We start from the raw sequence: 18,237 nt of genomic DNA, 5'->3' as shown, positions 1-18,237 counted from the left end.
CGGGGAAACCCTGCCCGCACAAAAACGCACATGCATGAGCACGGCATCTTAGAGTTTATTGTCTGCAATAATTAATTGTACATGGGATGGCGAGTATATGCATGATATTACTTGCTTGTCGAGTTTTCTTATTCCTTTCGTCCAGAATGAGGTTATTTGAAGGTATTCTTACTTCGTCATCCATGAAGTGGGAAGATCCCGATCCGACGGTGCCGCCTTTTCACTAAACTCAGCACGGCCCAGCGCTAGAATCGTGTTTTTCGTGATAGCGGATCTGGTGGGGAAAATCGTCGTCACAGGAAACGGCCGAGATTCTATTTAAAGCAGAAAAGCGCCATAAGAGAACGGGCTTGAGGATTTCCTCCGTTTGAAAAGAAGATTATTTAATTTTGAAAAAGGGTCTTCGGAAACAAGGAGCGAGATCCTTCGAATATATTACTGACGAGGGAGGTGCCCAATGACAAGCATTGAGTTCGTGGAAGAAGCTGGCAAGGGATCCACCACCGCCATTTTTGATACCCGGCCAAGGACTTCGGGTACTGCCGATCAATGTGCAATGATCCCAGCATTTGAAGTTTCTTGATATGCTTCAATCCGGCAGTCTTTCGACATTCTCTGAATGTTAGTGCGGGTGCTTCCACAGGAGCATGTTGAGGAAGCGTCCAGCCGTTGAGTCTGTAACTATCTACTTCCTTGGATCTGACCTTGGACATATGGGGCCAAGGAGGATCTCATGGGACTTTCATGTGAGATGAAAGTGATCGCCCTCCCCCTTCTTACCCACAATCCCAAGCCTCACCTTCCTCCTCCACCTACTCTCCCTCTCCGCACTCTCCCTGGCCTCTCTCTTTTTCTTTTTGCGTTCATACACGGCCCGCACACATTTTCTTGTCCTCTCTCGTCCCTCGTCAAAATTTGCTCTCGCAAGCGCAACGATATTGTCAATATCTTCAGGGGTATAGACGAAGTTCCATGTACTCATGTAATCACTTGTCACCGGATCGACACCTTCGACTTTGGGATTGCTCAGGAATGGGAAATAAACAACTGCGATACCGGCGTCTGGCTCCATAAGTTCCCAATCTTCCTTGACAGCTTTGGATGGGACATCATCTGTGCTGGACGACCGTTCTTGGGTGCTCCCCACCCATACAGTGCAATATCCCAGGTCTCCAAAATCATCATCGTTCTGACTGATTGATACCTTTTTGCCATTTTCCTCGACGTCTTTCAGATGCTCAATTTGATCTGCTTTCGCGTCTTCCAGCTTGGCATCGGCTTCAGCTGCAGAGCTTGCTTGGGCTTCGTCAAGCTGACCTGTGGTCTTCTCTATACTGTCCTTTTCTTTGGGCCAACCAACTCCAACAGGCCAGCCTTTGATCCCGCGCTGTCGTGCATATCCATCTGCCACAGACAGCCAATTTTCGGTTTTGATATCTGCACTGGCGTCAAATGCTATCAGAATATCAACATCTCTACCAGGCCGGAGCAGGGGATAAATTGGAAGATTGTTCGACATTCCCGCATCCATGAGTTGCAGGTGTGTGTTCTTGTAGATGCTTTCCGGTGCCGTCTTCGGTAATTTGTCGTCCATCTTGTACGCAAAATTGGGAATAGAAGCTGGCAGTATCGGGTGCACTTTACTCAAGTCTTCATTGCGCCCCTCGATCATATCGTCAATGCCGCCGAAGCCAACAAGACCTTTGACTAAAGGCCGAACCTCTTTGTAATAGTGGGATAGGGTTGCACAGAAGGCGGATCCGAATATTCCAAGCATCAATGGTAGTCGGAGTTCCGGCACACGGAATCCGCCCTCGTCTTGCGCAAGGTCCTTTCCGTTCTCAAACTTCCTACCTATAGCCCAAGTTGGGATCCCAGCGCCAAATTCCTCGCAAAACATCTCATATGGCGAGATTTCGAACCACTGAAACCAGGCTTCCTTTTTCGCCTTTGCTTTCGTCTCCTGCGAGGGGGAGTCTGTGGCTTTCTCAAGCCCTGACGACTCTTCAATAATAGGTATTTCGTGACGTACTGCGGTGTAAATCGGCATAGGATGTTCGCCATTCTTGAGATAATCTTGTTGGTTCGATATCTTAAGATCTCTGTCGTCGACGCCAACTTCTCCTTTTGGAACAAGCAATCTTGCAGCGAGCAGCAGCCCGTAAACATCAACTAGTCCAAAATCGGCTTCTGGGTCTCCCTTCAACTTTTCAACGAAGCCACTTAAGAGGAACTTGTTCGTAGGAGCAGAGTTTAAAGCAGCAAGAGCAACGGGTGGGTAAGCAATGTGCACGCCAATTCGGGCCTTCAAATGATCAACAATTTTGTCGAGGCGTCGGCCACCGAGTGATGAGTGAAATAGTGCTTGTAACCAACAGCTCCCGGAGACACCAGCAGTGTAGGTCGCACAGTCGAACAATCCATCTTCACTTGAAGCAAGGAGGGAGCCCGTGCCTGCTACTAAAGCCCTCAAACCACCTCCAGATCCGACCATAGCAATACACGGCACATCATCTGGATGGACTTCCTCCTCCGGAAGACCAAGGTATTTTGCCAATGCTGTCGTTGTGGCCTTCTTCCGCTTCATAAGGAACTCTCTCTCCTCTTTACATAGTTCCGAAGAGACTCTAACGGAAGCCGCGTATTCGATTTCCGGGTTTGTGTATGGATCGTGTGCTTCTTGCCAAATCTCATCTGCCAATGACCCTGGAGCCATTGAGAGCTCCCTCTGCAACTTGCCGATGTAGTCTGGCAAAACTTTTGCCCAATCTGGCATCACGAAGTCCTTGATTTTACCGGCTACCGAGCCCCATTCAAGATCTGCGACGGAAGAGAACAAGGCGAATTTTGTGCTGAAGTTCCCCCAAGCTGAATCATCCGCAGGAGTTTGTAGATCCTGGTGGAATGGGAGAGCTTTCATGCGCTCTGCATTTTGGACAACAATTTCGTGCTTCCTATCTTGTATAGCTTGGTGTTTTTGTCGTTCGGCTCGTATCTCGCTGCGCAGACGGGTGGGTGGAAGAGGTTGGACATAGTCGTTTCGGTAGAGGATGTAGGTCAGAGAACCCGCGATTACCACGGAAGTGACCCCAATCAAGGTGCCACGGGAGGGCGACATCTTATACTTCTTCTTCTTCTCCTCTGATTTGGATTTGCCGAAGAGGGATCGAGATTGCTGCTGCCATGGCCGGCTCCTTCTCGTGTTATGGAGCTGTTGAATCTCGAGAGACAGCTTCGGATAGGCAGGGCGAGAAATACGTCGAAGCATTGAGGGAAGCATAGTGAATAGGGAGGGTCAAAAGCCCTTTAATAAAGTAGGTCAGCATGGATTAAAAGAGTAACATGGTGGTGGGCAAAGTAAGGGCCTCCGGAGTGGAGGAAAACAAGGCACCAGACATGGAAATGTGGAAATCGCATTGTGCTTTTTGGTGGGAAGTGTGGCGCTGTGGCTGGTGCGCCTTTCATCTGAAGATCCCCACACCCCCCAGTCAACGGCACGTGTGCATGTAAAAAGGAAGAGGGTTTACTTCAAGACATAATTTGGATTTTAATATTTCAAATTTTCAGTGTTGCTTTGCTCCACAAGTCTGGAGATATAATTGTTCAATACCGATGAGAAAATTGCAACACAAACTTCAGCGCACCAAAACCACTTGGGAACAATCCCATCTAGAGTGAGGATATTTTGCCACCCAGTCCAACTGTTGCAAGAAAGAGTGGCCAGAATTCATCAAAATAAATCTCCGACTGACGCCAAATTCTATGGCGGCCGGGGTCGATTGGTCTCTGGAAAAAGCAGGTTCTCTGGACGTTTGGCTAAACATTGAACTTTTACTGCCCGACGGCAGGAACTCTGGGTGAATCAGGCACGCAGAGAGGGTGCGCTTGAAATTTTGCACAAGTACCAGAATAAATCCACAGATCGATTCACAGCCTCCGAAATACTGTCATTTGCTCCCTCACATTTCCCCCCTTCACGGAAGCGTGAATGCCTGAACCAGTCAGTTAGTTACTTGACCGTTTTCTGCCAGCTTCTCCGCCCGTCACGAACTGTAAACGGCCTAGCGCCTGTTTTATCTAGCATCATGTTTCCGCTAGGACGCTCCGCTTGGTCTCTCAAGATCCAGGAGTCAACGATGGCCGTAGGTCTAGGCTCACGACAAGCAGCGGATGAAGAGGCACGGGCAGAGGTGGAGGTTCTGAACTCGAGACTGGAGAAAACCCGCATCTTGAATACGAAACTCGCAGCGTCGCTGTCCAGGCTCGAAGGAAGCGGGAAGAGTGTGCAGGAGGCCATTGGCCCATTGTATGGAAACACGCATAGGCTTCAGGTTCTTGGGACGAGTATGTGTTGAAAATCGAGCTCGGCTGGAGCTCTTTTAGTTGACTGTTCGCAGATATCGATGGCATCATTTCAGCAATCGAGAGGATTAGACAACCTTCCGACATCAAGAGCAATGAGGAGGATATCATCCGGAAAGGGTCAGCGTCCTCCAATATCGATTTATCGATATTTTCGAAGTACTAATGGAATTGTAGTCCCGAGAAGGCCGGACTGGCGGCCTTCCTCAGCTCCGTGAAGCGTGTGAACAAGGCCCTCTCCGAACTCAGGCAGACGAACCTCCGGTCGAACCAACAAGCTGTGGCAGATCTCACGAGGCTGCTAAAATCAGGGAATACGCAATTAGAGACCCATTTCCAGAAGATCCTGCAGGAAGACTCGCGGCCGATCGAGCCCCTCCACTTCATTACGAAAGACAAACCTTTCCCGATGCTCTCACAGGACAAGACGACCCGGCTCGGACTGATCAATTCATACATTGTCTCAGCTAACAGACAGTCTGGAGCCGCTCCCGGAGAATCGCCGATGCTGCAAGTATATGCAGGCGTTCGAGGACCATATCTTACTGCAACCCTGCAAAATCTGGCTGCTGCGTCGGTCAACACCGCAAAGAAGAAGACGCCGGATGCACTGTATCGTCAAGGGACGAACGGCATGGGCACATATGCAAAGGGCATGGAGGGGGCGTTCCTCGCCGAGTACGACAATATCTGCGCCCTGTTCTCTAGGGACGAATGGGGAAAGGTCTTCAATCTGACATGCCAAGGAGCCATTTCGGAACTGGCAAGGACTCTCCGCGAATTAAACTCACATATCAAGGCAAACCTGACCACTGACTGCTATCTTGCCTACGAGATAATCGAGATCATGTCAAGCCTCAGCTCAAGCCTGGAGGACAGGACAGGGGAGTTGAAGCCATCGTTCGCGGCAGCGCTAAAACCTGTCCGTGAGACCGGGAAGTCATCCTTGGCGGAGCTTCTCGAAGACACACGTCGTCGGGTCAGTACCCTGCCGATGATTCCTGCCGATGCTGCTGCCGTGCCGATCACCTCCGAGACAATGACCCGACTTCAGACCATGGTCGATTTCCTCCGTCCCATTTCAAGCATTATGATCTCGTTAGGAGATGGTGGTTGGAAGGCAACTGCTGCATCTAACAGCTCCTCTGACCAAATACCCAGTCTAAACTCATTCGATGTTGGTGCTGATGGAAAGCAAATATTTGCACACTACAGCATCGATACCATTGACAGCCTTCTCGCAGCACTCGAGCAAAAAGGCAAGCCACTGCTGAAAGGAAAGCAGGCTCTGGGCGTTTTTCTAGCGAACAATGCGACGATTGTCGACCGCATGATTCGGAACTCGGACTTGCAGCCTCTCCTCTCCTCGCGAATGGCTGACGTCGATAAATGGCGCAAAAACGGGGCACAGCTGTACACTGCGGCGTGGCGTGAACCCTGTGGCCATCTCTTAGATGTTCAGTACACCAATCGTGGATCCCAAAGACCGCCTTCTGGCTCAGCAGCTGCAATTGATTCAGCAGCTATTCTTAAGGGCCTTAGTAGCAAGGACAAAGATGCGATCAAGGAGAAATTCAGGCTGTTTAATACGAGTTTCGACGACCTCATCGCGAAGCATAAGAGTCTAAATATGGAAAGAGAGGTCCGGGAGATGTTGGCTCGCCAGGTGCAGCAAATGATCGAGCCATTATACTGCCGCTTCTGGGATCGATACCACGAGGTGGACAAAGGGAAGGGGAAATATGTAAAGTATGACAAGGGGAGCATCTCGGCAGTTTTTCTAAGCCTGTCATAATGGAGCGGGATTGCAGAAACTGGCTTGGGATTCAGGCATGATACCAGGAATGGCGTTCTGGTTCATTGATATTGGTACATGGTTCGTCGAGCGACACATTGCGAGTCAGATAAGAATGTAAGAATACATGATAGCACCCATATGTGCTACCCCGCTTCAGCCCATCCTGTCCGTCCCTTCCCAATAACTCCCAAAATGCCTTCCTGCAGTATCCCATGCATCCCATAACCCTACAAGTTCAAAAAAAACTCCGGTCCAACAGGAAAACCAGCCGTCAGACATGACTCGCTAGCTCGTGGGTATCGAATTGAAAGGACAGTAAATTTGAAATTGGCGGTCATCTCAGAGACACTGAAGGATTGGGGTGTTAGTATATCTTGTGGAGAAGATTTTGAGGGTGCTGCAGTTCCCAGGACATTTGGATAGGGGGGGCAATGTAGGGAGATGCATACGTCTGTGGTATCGCACCAACCGCAATTTTCATGGTTTCCATACTCTTCCGCCTTACAACAGTAGCCGCAGCAGTTATTGACGAGGGGAGTTGGATTGACATCGTCCATTTTGATTTTCTGGAGAATAAACTTGACTGATGGTGGAGAGTGATGGTCTTGGCGGCTGACGGTAGGTTGTGTAGAGTTTGAATGTCGTGCAAGCTGAAAATCGGTTGTTGGAGACTTGTTGCTGTTCAGTCGATGCGGACCTGGAAAGGGGGCAGCAACCCACTCATATATAATCAGAGCAGCCAAGAATCGGATTCTAATCAGCTGTTCAACCCCACTTTCTTATTTATTTCTAGAAACCAAAATACATCTGTCTGTCACTGTCCGGGCGTCCATAAGCCTGGTGATATGGTTATTAGACATATATGCACGGTGCACAGCCTGGACGAAGCATGCAGCAGGCGGTGTATCCTTAGACAGAGCTCGGAGAAACGAGGAAAAGTGAGGCTGTCGCCTGGCCTGATAATCGACTGATGTGATGTAAAATGATAGGCACCCCCCACGCGGTGCCTAATTCTTGCTCTAGGGAAGATTCCAAAAATTGACTTTCTGTGCTGAGCTGAGAACGGAAAATCGATACGTCAGATCTACTACGTGCAAAATGGATTGAAGCGACAGGGATGGCGGGTTCGCCAAACGGCTTCCAAGGCTGAGGGCCTGATATGATAACCTCATGCATAGTTGCTCGCAAGGCGTTCGTTTCTATTCCTTGCTGACATGCAGTTGGAGAAAATAGACGCGCGTGATTGATGCCAGCTACAGATCTGCATCCGCTTATTGGGGACCTTCCCCTCGACTTCCCCTCTCTTCGTGTCCCCTATCTATCGAACGAACATGGATAGATTGTGCGAGTTTCGGTGTTGTTTGTTCGTGGGTGCAGCAGAGATTATGTGCCAGTGCCTTGGATATCAGACCACAGGGAGGAGTGAAAGGTCGCAGGGTTGAAGCTGCACACCGGTTCATGAAGACCGGGACCCATCAGGGTTCACCAACATTCACGGGATGCCCCGGTCTCACATTGGAGGGCGTTTGCATGAGCCCTCATGGGCTTCGGTAAGCGATTCCGGAAAGGACGGGTCGACACGTCTGACAATTTGAGACAATTTTTGATGTTGACAACGTCGAAGTCACGAGGCGCGGAGCGGGTGTTTCGACCAGTCGGCACAAGCCGAGTATGTAAATCTGGTCCTGATCCAAAAAAAGCAACCTTGCGTCGGAATAACGTTCTCGTGTTGTTTCAGCAGGGAGATCGACAATGGCGGCCAGTGGCAGCCACGTGTTGGTCGTTGTGCTGGAATTGGAATGCTCCCCAACGTCCTTGATCCTGGGCTGTGAGGTTCCTTGTGGCACTCGGGGTGTCACCAGCATGGGGTGCTGCTGTTCCCTGGATCGATTGCTGTCTGGGTTGATCGCGATCCGCAAGGTCGGGTTTGCGGAGGTTTCACAAACGGTCCCTTCTTTGTGTCTGTGGTCAAGTTACCAGATATGATCCCGCATGCCTCCCAGTTCCTGCTCGTATTCGTTGGTTGGAAAGACTAGAGCATTATTAGACCCCGCTCTGAATGTCTAAGCCATGTTTTCACTGCGTGGTTGGGCAAGAAGCACTCTCCTCGCCGTCCCTTCCGAGGTAGAGTCGAGATTCGTTGGTATTTCCTCCCCATGGTCATGATGGCGGAAGCACCCCCCTGGGTCCGATGATCGGGCATCCAGAAAAGGGGACATTTTCTGGAATAAGCTGTGGTCTGGTACGACGGGAGTAGTCACCATCGAGCGTGTTCCACTCTAGTCTGGTCCAGCATTGACTGGCGACGATGTGATTGGGTAGGATTAAATAGATGTTGGGAAGCTGTTAGATAGACACAGCCAGAGTTTCGATTGGCCAAGAGACCCTTTCCGTGGCCACTGCCATATCTTGAGGATGCCGTGGGAACGAATCGTCCCTGAAGTTCCATTGCGAGACAATTTGAGAAAATTGAGTGCCAACATGGGCTGGTAAGCAGCGGGAATCCACATTGTCCCCTCTTACCTGAATCCTGACCCAACCACAGGTCCTCACCTTCTCCACTCTCATTTATTCCGGAAGGCTTGCCCCAGGTGAACATCAAATTCGAAACACCACCACTGAAGTGATGAGTGGAGAAGGCACACGTTCGGAAAGTCTTGAGGAAAGGAAAGTCTGGAGATAATTTATAGTACCGTGTGGAGATGCGGAGCCGTAACGCCACCTGAAACCGGTCCACCCGTTAGGGATATCCTTGATTCTTCGGCGGCACAGGTGCGAAGTATCTGGTAGTTGGGAACTGGAACCCGAAAGGCGGGGCAACTAATTCGAAACATAGCTCAGGCGTCCCTTCTTGACCCCACACACTGCACAGCCTCTTCCATCAAGCTTTCCATACGAGGCTGGAAGGTGATAAACAATACTACGTGTATGAAAATGCTGCTGTCTCGTCAGGCATTCCAGCGTTTAGTTAATGGACGTCCATCAATGAAACAGACAAGCCCAGCTTCGCCTTGCAGGCTGCATACTAGGCTATGGTCGTACTGAATAGGTACTGTAAAATGAATACGAGTCTGCACAAGACTTTCAATATTGAGTTAGGCTGTAAAACGCGCGGGGAGTTCAACGTTGAGTAGACTCAATTGGTTTGCAGACAGTCGGAAAAGAGTTGTGGAAAGTTCGCTCAACTTGTTTTTCCGATACCTGCTTCAATGTTCAAACTTGCTCTGATACAATGAGAATGTCAGCTCACAGATGAGAAGCCTTCCTCTCACAGTGCCTCATATCGCGACTTTGACTGCAGTAACCTCAGTATTTGGAAGAAAGGATTTTCGCAGAATAATTAGAAGTGTACACGGGAGCTTCACTCGGAACCTCGAAATATTTAGATGATACCTCCTGACATCCTTGAGTGGGGATTCGTGTCCTTCTTGGTTGGGCATCGCAGGCATCAGCCACTTATGCTGCGCAATACGATGCCGACTGCAGCTTTTGCTATGGCGCATGAAATTTTCCTTGCATTTCACCTTCCAAGCCACTGCTTACGGCCTTCCGTAAGAATCTCAATAAAAAATTGACCTCAGTAATTTACCATTAAGGGGGGGGCGTAAGCATCCGCAGCAATCGATGCTAGGCACCAGGCATGGTGCCAATTGAGGGACTTCAGACTTAGTATAAATAGAGACTCGAGCTAAACACCATCCTTCATTCTACTCTTTGAGACTTCAAAGCAAGGAGGAGATTTCTTGACATTGATTTTTAAAAGTGAACCCCCACCGCCACGATCGCTGACGTCTCTAAGCGTCGAAGCTAGCTGCCCCGCTACAACCTCCACTCCCCGCCATTCTCACTCAGGCACAAGCACAAACAAATAAAAACTTGACCACGAGCTCAACTTGCAATCTAGACCCTCCAAATTGCATTGTATGTGCGAATTCACTTCTTTACCCCCTTGCAAACCGGAGTGCTGACACTGACCGAGCCATTCCCACCTTCTCAACGAGAACCCAACAAATCCGTCATCATGTCCGCATTCGACACCGCTGTCGCAGACTCGAAGAAGCTGACTTCTAAGCCCTCAAACGATGACCTGCTGATGCTTTACGGTACGCACATCATCTGCGGATGGTAGGGGCATGTTCTGACGCGGTATATATAGGATTGTTCAAGGTTGCGACTGGCGAGGATATTACGAAGGCAGAGCAGCCCGGAACTTTCGATCTTAAGGTATGATGGCACTAGCTACCGCTCTTTGAGCTATGGGTGAATACTTGGAGAAGTATATGCACTGATGTAGATTGTGGGAATAGGGCAAGGCGAAGAAGAGAGCGTGGCAGAAGGTTGTTGACGAGGGCATTACCTCCGATGAGGCGAAGGAACGATACGTTAAGTTGGTGGAGGAGATGAAGGAGAAGTACGGATATGATGCTACTAAGGAGCCGGAGGCTGTCGGTGGGGGTTCTTAGAGGCCTGAGAAGCGGGTATTTAGACACAATGTTAGTCGAGAAGATATCTGACTTTTCATGATACTGAATGGAGGCTTTGCGCTGCTTTTTAGCATAGCTCAATGGATGCTTCGCATATGCTCTGGTATCTATTTTTGATTGGGTCATCAACAATTTCATGGGTATCTCTAGGACAATGGTAGCATAGTGAGCTCAGCCAACCAGGTAAAAGAGCACGTGCTCAACCTCAGTTACTCCAGCCTATAAGCCATACCCTTCCAGTCAAGCTCGTTGTAGGATTTCGTTGCGCACCATGGCTCGTCATCTCTTGCGTAAGGGATAAGAGGAAGATCATAAGGCATCCGCGCCCCAATCACCAACTCGCCAGGCTGCTTCCCCGTAACCGGTGGTGTGTCTGTCTTGAAAGTGGGAACCATAGTAGCGTTCTCTCCGAACAGTGCAGGCCATAAAAGGACCCCCAACTCATAACTACTCACTCGGCTCTCTCCAGCAGGGTTCCGAGCTTCACCCCATGCTTGTTTGGATAGGTTTGCCGACGTTACCAACACCCAGTCAATTGTAGAATGTGTTCTGTCCGAGAATCTGATGTAAGTTTTGATATGTGGAGCAGCCCGTTTCCTACCCGCGTCATTCGTCGTTGCAGAAGACGCTGCTGATTACTGTTAGCTTAACACATGTTGTCTGCTAAAGGAAGCATCAAACCTGAGGCATGCTGAGGCCCATCTCCTGCCCAGTGATAAAGGATTGGCTTTATGTATTGAAGTTGCTTAGCCTGTGCAGCAGTTTGGATTTTGGTGTCTGGAATTCTCGAAGTTAGCATACACACGTTTCAATATGGAGAAACATAAATCAGGATGTGCAACCGTGGTTACGATACTAGAAATAGGAAGCTCGAGAGTATCATACGAATAGCGCTACCAGATGCATAACCATTCAGACTTCTCCGAATCTCATCTGCGGTGGGAAATATAACGTGGAACTTCGGCTTTGATTTTAGGTTCTTTGAGGTTTTTAAGACTTCGAACAAAGTCTTATCCAGCCATTTGTCATTCTGACCAAGTGTTGCAATGGAAGAGATCTGAATAAAGATATCTGGCTCCGGGCCAGACACTGGAACCGACTTCAACACGTTTTTCAAGCCCGCCCAGCCCCACCAAGTTTGCGAGTCGGTATCCATATCTTGCCTTCCAGGCACGCTACCAACAAGAGCGGCTCGAATCTCCGAAAAGTCGTACTTGATGAGTTGTTCAATTAATGGTTTGCAGATTGTTCTTTTCGAATCATATGCTCGGAGGTAGTTGAGAAAGTCGGACTTGAATTTAGACCCACTACCCATTTGCCAAGATTGCGTCGAAGGGGCGCTGTTATTGCTTAGGTGCAGCAATGGGGACTTCCACACTGCCTGTGTCATATTTTCCCAGTCAAAAGGGATCATATTGGCAGTGTGGATGATGACTTGAGCCTTGGCATCATGTCGAATGAGAATCAGCATCTGGACATTTGATTAGCTGCAATTGCTCTTTGCTTGAACGAAAAGTTACCTTTGTATGGTGAGTGCCAAACATCTCGGGCAGGTATGCCGTATGAAGAGTAACATTGGGATATTTGGTAGCTTGCTCCTGCAATTCTTGTTAGGTCTCTTTGGATGTTGTTCCAACTTTATCGGCCACGTTCATGGCTTAGACCACCCGTCAGGTATTTAAAATTGACAAATGAACAGAAGAGCCGACGAGTTTATTCACCATGAGGTTTCGGCGGCCCTGATCCTCCTGCTTCCAAAATCCGTGAATCACGTGCACTTTGACAAAATCTCGAACATCTTCATCAAATGCATCCATCAGGAAGTCGAGGTCGTGGAGATAGTTAAATTCCCAGCATTCTGAGATAAGAGTGTCTCCGAGAATATCTTTCAGAGAGACTGTGTCGACGTTTGAGGATGGAGGAAGATCCGCGATCCGCGTGAGCTGAAAGGGTGATTTCATGGCTTTAGGGAGCTCCTCAAGGACTTGCGTCTTCCGACGAAGCGGAGGAGGAGAAACTGAAGAATCTGGAGAACAAAATGAGCGGCTCGAATCATTTTGAATGCCTTGAATGTTGCTGACCAAGTCTACGCTTCTTATGAGAGGGTTCGTCGGACGCGTCTGCCATCTTTCTGTGCGGTTTCAGAGCGCCGCACAAGTGTGTGGCAATCTTCTTCTCCTTTCCGTGGAACAAAACAGCTGTGTTTGGCAGAGTCACCCTTAAGATCGTGGAAATGGTTTGTTCAAGGTGCAGGTTGAAGGTCACGTGTGTTTGGATCCCCTTTTAGACTGCACGGCGCGCTAAACCCGAAGCGACCCTTCCGCCTCTGGAAAGGTGTCAGGGACGTGATAACGAAAAGGCCCGTCAACTTCCACTCGTTCAAGCAGGAGCATTGAGACGACCACGACCGCGGAATTCGACCTTTGTACAATATTGCGCTGCACTTCTCTTTCACACGCTCTGCGATTGACACTCGAATTTCCTTCAACGGCGGTCTGGCCGCTCCGCCCCCAGTCCAGCCTCAGGAGAAGGAGGCAATCTCACCAAAATGCGTCTCCTTCCGATTTCATTACTCTACGCTCTTTTAGCATCTGTAGCATTTTCAGAAAACGCCGAAAAAAGGATAGGGGACAGTGAGGTATCCATTGAAGAAGATGTCAGCGACGGGCCACAGCCAACGACTTTTAATGGGGTGAAGGTGCCTGTGTTGCCAGAACTCGACGGGGAGAAATTCAATGGCACGATCAAAGAAGGCTATTGGCTTGTGAAGCATCACTCGTGAGTTCATCCCGTGAAAAAGGTGTCCCCAGATTCAGATACTAACCTCTCCCCCCTCATGCAGACCATGGTGCGGTCATTGTATCGCCTTTGCACCAATATGGCAGACCTTATATGAATACTACTACACTTCGAAACCCGTTCCGGCCGGTTCCACGACAGACAGTGCTTCTACTTCGATGAACACCTTTACAGCGTATTACAATTTTCATTTTGGGTCCCTGGACTGCACTGCATTTGGATCAGCATGCACGGCGCACGGCGTGGGGGCCTTCCCAACTCTTATACTCTATAATGATGGCGAAGAGCTCAAGAGATTTGAGGGAAGCAAGAACATGAAGGACTTGAGTGCTTTTGTGGAGGACATGTTGGAGACAATTCGCCCCGGATCTCGGCCGATTGGAGGTCCAAATCTACCCAAGGCCAAGGACAAAACCAGCCCAGACTATCAGGGTCCTGAGCTTGCTCCCGCCGCATCGACCGGTGAGAAGGCGTCGACCATCGAGAAGCAGAAGGACAAGAAGTTGACTCCGGAAGTGAGTAAGGACGCGAAGGCACCGATCAAGACGAAATCGCCTTTAAAAGCCACTCCAGTCAAAAAGAAGAAACCAACCAAGCCCACGAAGGCGCCTTCCACTCCAAACCCCTTGGGGAAGTCGCTCTCCTTCACAGCAGAAAGCTTCCAGAACTTAGTTACAATGTCGCAAGAGCCGTGGTTCATCAAATTCTATGCACCATGGTGTGGACATTGTCAAGCCATGGCACCAAATTGGGTCCAACTTGCCAAAGAAATGAAAGGAAGGTTGAATATTGGCGAGGTCAATTGTGACGTGGAATCAAGGTTGTGCAAGGACGTCCGGCTACGAGGTTATCCTACGATTCTCTTCTTCCGAGGTGGTGAGCGTGTCGAATATGATGGTCTCCGAGGCTTGGGTGATTTTGTCACATATGCCAACAAAGCCATCGAGATTGGTGACGGGGTCAAAGACGTTGATGCTTCTGAGTTTAAGGAAATGGAGGAGAAGGAAGAAGTCATCTTCGTCTACTTCTATGACCATGCTACGACGAGCGAGGACTTTGCCGCGTTGGAAAGGATCCCTCTGAGTTTGATCGGCCATGCCAAGCTGGTAAAGACTAACAGCGCTCTCCTTGCAGAGAGATTTAAGATTACTACCTGGCCTAGACTCCTCGTCTCACGCGATGGTCGCCCGACATACTACACTGCACTGGCTCCCCAGGACATGCGAGATTTCCGAAAAGTTCTCAACTGGATGCAGTCGGTTTGGCTACCCATTGTTCCGGAGCTTACGGCTTCAAATTCGAGGGAGATCATGGATGGCAAATTGGTTGTCCTTGGTATACTCACTCGTGAGCGACCAGACGAGTTTATGATCGGGAAGAAGGAGATGAAGAGTGCGGCATTGGAATGGATGGACAAGCAAACAACTGCTTTCCAACGAGAACGCCAAGAACTGAGAGATGCGAAGCAATTGAGAATCGAAGAAGCAGAGGATCGTAATGACCAACGAGCATTGAGAGCGGCGAAGAGTATTCGAATCAACATGGACAAATCCGAACAGAAAGAAGTTGGATTTGCTTGGGTAGACGGCGTCTTTTGGGAGAGGTGGATTCGAACTACATATGGTATCGAGGTTGCCAAGGATGGCGAGAAAGTAGTCATTAATGACGAAGATGTGAGTTCTTCCATAACCCATGCTACAGGAGCAAGACTAATTATTGCCGCAGAACCGAAGGTATTGGGACAACACCGTTACTGGTAACTCAATCATGGCATCACGAACATCCATCCTTGAGACACTACCCAAGGTCGTCATCTCACCCCCAAAAATTAAGCCCAAATCCACCATTTCGAGCTTCGAGAAATTCTTCTTCGATATCAGAGGAGCAATTTCCGGCCATCCGATCCTATCAATAGGATTCATTGCCGGAATGGTAGTGAGCGGATTCATGTGGGGACGAAAACGGTTACGGAGAAGTAGAGGAGGCTACTTCAGACTCGACGAGAAGGATGGTCTGTTAGGCGGCAGCACGAACGGCAAGGTAGATTAATAAGGCTCCTGTGTACTATAAAGAAAGGGTCGGTTGGGCTTTTCCTGGGTTCTGGTGGGTGTTCATTGTACCTCCTTTGAAGCATAGTTCTGCGTTGAATGATCTCTTTGCTACTTTTGTCTATGGAAATCTAAATCATTGTCCGTAACTCCGGTTTTACTCCGCAATCATCTGTCTGAGAGAAATCAAGCAGCACCCTGCTTCGACTTCTCCTTCTCCCACCGCTGCAGAATCCCAATAACACCCGCGCTGCCAACCACAACACACCACTGCCCATCACTACTCCACGCAACCTGCCTTCCCATGAACCCCAATCCCTTTACCGTCTCCATCTGGTGCGCCTCAACCTCCATCAACGGCTCCCCCATCTCGTACTTCTTCTCCCACAGCGAGCGGCTTTTCGCCCAGTCTATCTGCCCCTTTCCCACATCGGAGTTTTTATCCGTGGCGTTATCTGACCCTGTGTGATGGCTTGACGAGGACTCTGTGGGACTTGCTTCGCGGGCAATGCGGGCTACTGCTCCGCCGCGGTTGCGGCGTTGAAAGGGTAGTAGGAAAGGATGGTTCCGTGGATTTGAGGCCGAGGGGAGACGGAGGTCGAGTGCACCTGAATCAGAAGTTCTTTCTATTCTTGGGTTGGTGGTGCCTCCTGGGAAGTAGTCAATCACGTCGAAGTATTCTTCGAAGCGTGCGAGGTCCCAGAAGAAGACTTTGGAGACGCCGTTACAGAATGCGAGGATGGGGTTACTGGTTTTGGAGCCTTCGAAGATGGAGAAGCGCATGAAGATGATTTCGCTGTCGGGGATGGAGAATTGCAGGTGCCGGGTGTAGAAGGAGGTTGAGGAGGGGGGGGAGAAGGCTGAGCGGGTGTCGCGGTTCGGGTCGTGTGTTGTGGGAGCTGAGGATGGAGATGGTGGGGGATCCGTCGGCGAGAAGCTGTTGATGGACCAGAGGACTATGCAGTGTTCCCGGGCTGCTTTCGAGAATATTAGGTCGCCATACCAGGCTACGCTAATTGGAGGTTAAGACCTGGAAATATTGGAGTGTAAGAGAACGAACCAATCGACAATATCAGCATGTATCTCGGATGTGGAGAAGTGAGGGTAGTATATTCTTGTAGGCTTGTTGGTGCCAGTGTTGATATCTGGAAACTCTGGCAAAACCCACTTGTAATTTCAGCAATAACTTCTCGTGCAACAGGACGGAGACTAACAAGATTTATCATATGATCTATTCCCCCTGACAGAAGATACCGCCCGCTGGAGTGAAATGACTTATAATTGTCAGCAAAACACTGAATCAAGCGGCCGGGAGGATCCTTTACCAGACTCAAAACCGTTTCCTTGTGCCCATCTCCTTCAAGAATTGCAGCACAGGGCCTGTCCTTGTGTGCTGGATCAAGGCTCCATATCCTCACTGTTGAATCCTCTGATGCTGAGGCCAGGATGTGGGGGTTGATCGGAGAAACTGCGAGATCATTGACTTCCTAAAGAGGTCAGCTACAGAAGGTTGTCCTTGTGGTTGGCTGACTTTACCCCCCCATGACCAGCTAACGTCTTGTTCGTATCAGCGTATATTTCTTTTCCCGGACCAAGTCTCGTACCCGAAGTAACTTGCCGTCTAAAGCATTAATAATCTTTATCTTCCCGTTACCTCCAGTGACACACAGTAGAGGAGCGCCAGTCTCAAGATCTTTGCTCCAAGCACAAGCATAGTGAACCGCATCAGCCTATCTAGCTTGTCAGCTAGTCCTTGTTGCTCACTAAGAATGACAACTCACATCTTCATCTACAATCAGCTGAATGACCTCCATTTTTGGACTTTCTTTTCCCGGAGGGCGGCACACTAGTATCTGCAGTCACGTCAGAGGTACCATCGGATGCTGTGGAGACTCGGCAGAAGGGACCTACCCGCTTTCCGCCGGCAACAGCAAAAACAGGATCGACGCCAGGCTGGGTGTATGGATAGAATTTCACGGACCAGAAATCTGAGTTGGGCGTCAGACCACCAGGCAGGTCTCAGTGTTGGGGATCCACATACCTTCAGTTCCCTACAGCACGCAAGCTCCGTTAGCACTCCATCTAGCAAACAATGAGGTGACACACGGATAACCCTCGGAAACAAGTCCTCCCATGTCACTTACCTGCATCTGATGTGCCTCCTTGAAATGGGGAAGTTCCCATTCGACCTTATCTTTCTGCAGAGACATGGTGTTTTCTTCTGCGACTTCCTTGATACGCTGGGGAAACGATTGGCTTGGGAGGGGCTGGATGAGGCTCAAGACCCGTTGGTAAGGCCGCGGCTCTCGGTCCAAGACTTGAAGATCGATGAGGAGGGAGGCGATCTTGTAGCGCTTTACTGACGAGAGACACAGCTTTGCAGCTATGCAAAGAGTGATCTGCTAGCAACAGGGCACAGATAGGCCTCTGGCTGAGGGGCTATGAGCTCAGAATTAGACTGCATTCATGTACTGAAAGATGCAAGTCAGCTGACACTATCGCAGAGGCAGAGAAAGGAGAGATGCACTATTCTGCCCACAACGGATGAACTGCATCCCTGGGCAGATCCCATTGGCGGCCGTGCGTGGACAAGGCTTCTCCGCAATCCTGCTTTGCACATCGCAAAAGAAAATAAACATGTAGCGCGCAAACAGACAGCATGCAGATGTTCGGATCATGGTGAAACATACCGCGAGACTGAGAACCCTAGATGCAGCCTGCCATCGTGCAGCGGAGTTTTGAAAGC

At 49.6% G+C, this 18,237-nt stretch overlaps 6 protein-coding genes across 6 annotated transcripts; 3 read left to right on the top strand and 3 right to left on the bottom strand.

Moving 5' to 3' along the window:
- Positions 1-333: 333 nt before the first annotated feature.
- On the bottom strand, positions 334-3,373 carry K444DRAFT_621881 (FabD/lysophospholipase-like protein). The gene has a single exon (XM_024881994.1). The coding sequence runs from the start codon at positions 3,278-3,280 to the stop codon at positions 743-745; it is 2,538 nt and encodes an 845-aa protein (XP_024727407.1). The 5' UTR covers positions 3,281-3,373; the 3' UTR covers positions 334-742.
- Positions 3,374-4,136: 763 nt separating this feature from the next.
- On the top strand, positions 4,137-6,157 carry K444DRAFT_648383 (uncharacterized protein; the record flags this gene model as incomplete). The annotated part of the gene is made up of 3 exons (XM_024885456.1): positions 4,137-4,344; positions 4,398-4,482; positions 4,540-6,157. The coding sequence occupies 3 exons, from the start codon at positions 4,137-4,139 to the stop codon at positions 6,155-6,157; spliced, it is 1,911 nt and encodes a 636-aa protein (XP_024727406.1).
- A 4,024-nt stretch (positions 6,158-10,181) lies between these two features.
- Positions 10,182-10,623, top strand: K444DRAFT_546614 (putative acyl-CoA-binding protein like protein; the record flags this gene model as incomplete). The annotated part of the gene is made up of 3 exons (XM_024876238.1): positions 10,182-10,263; positions 10,317-10,384; positions 10,468-10,623. The coding sequence occupies 3 exons, from the start codon at positions 10,182-10,184 to the stop codon at positions 10,621-10,623; spliced, it is 306 nt and encodes a 101-aa protein (XP_024727405.1).
- Positions 10,624-10,853: 230 nt separating this feature from the next.
- K444DRAFT_648381 (tyrosyl-DNA phosphodiesterase) lies at positions 10,854-12,605 on the bottom strand (the record flags this gene model as incomplete). The annotated part of the gene is made up of 5 exons (XM_024885455.1): positions 10,854-11,275; positions 11,326-11,421; positions 11,530-12,115; positions 12,165-12,242; positions 12,366-12,605. 5 exons carry the CDS (start codon positions 12,603-12,605, stop codon positions 10,854-10,856), a joined length of 1,422 nt encoding a protein of 473 aa, XP_024727404.1.
- A 587-nt stretch (positions 12,606-13,192) lies between these two features.
- K444DRAFT_648380 (thioredoxin-domain-containing protein) lies at positions 13,193-15,492 on the top strand (the record flags this gene model as incomplete). Its single annotated transcript, XM_024885454.1, has 3 exons — positions 13,193-13,422; positions 13,487-15,116; positions 15,169-15,492. The coding sequence occupies 3 exons, from the start codon at positions 13,193-13,195 to the stop codon at positions 15,490-15,492; spliced, it is 2,184 nt and encodes a 727-aa protein (XP_024727403.1).
- A 185-nt stretch (positions 15,493-15,677) lies between these two features.
- On the bottom strand, positions 15,678-17,701 carry K444DRAFT_670204 (WD40 repeat-like protein; the record flags this gene model as incomplete). The annotated part of the gene is made up of 10 exons (XM_024887600.1): positions 15,678-16,503; positions 16,552-16,658; positions 16,706-16,765; positions 16,817-16,978; positions 17,028-17,048; positions 17,096-17,221; positions 17,273-17,344; positions 17,403-17,479; positions 17,533-17,542; positions 17,636-17,701. 10 exons carry the CDS (start codon positions 17,699-17,701, stop codon positions 15,678-15,680), a joined length of 1,527 nt encoding a protein of 508 aa, XP_024727402.1.
- Positions 17,702-18,237: the final 536 nt, after the last annotated feature.

Source organism: Hyaloscypha bicolor (assembly GCF_002865645.1).
Source record: "Hyaloscypha bicolor E unplaced genomic scaffold K444scaffold_183, whole genome shotgun sequence".
Classification (NCBI taxonomy): domain Eukaryota; kingdom Fungi; phylum Ascomycota; class Leotiomycetes; order Helotiales; family Hyaloscyphaceae; genus Hyaloscypha; species Hyaloscypha bicolor.
The sequence above is the reverse complement of the archived record's forward strand: the minus strand, read 5'-3'. Positions and strand labels throughout refer to the sequence as shown.

Bases quoted from the DNA above. Each gene is read 5' to 3' on its own strand.
- K444DRAFT_621881 (XM_024881994.1), bottom strand. From the start codon at position 3,280: ATGCTTCCCTCAATGCTTCGACGTATTTCTCGCCCTGCCTATCCGAAG.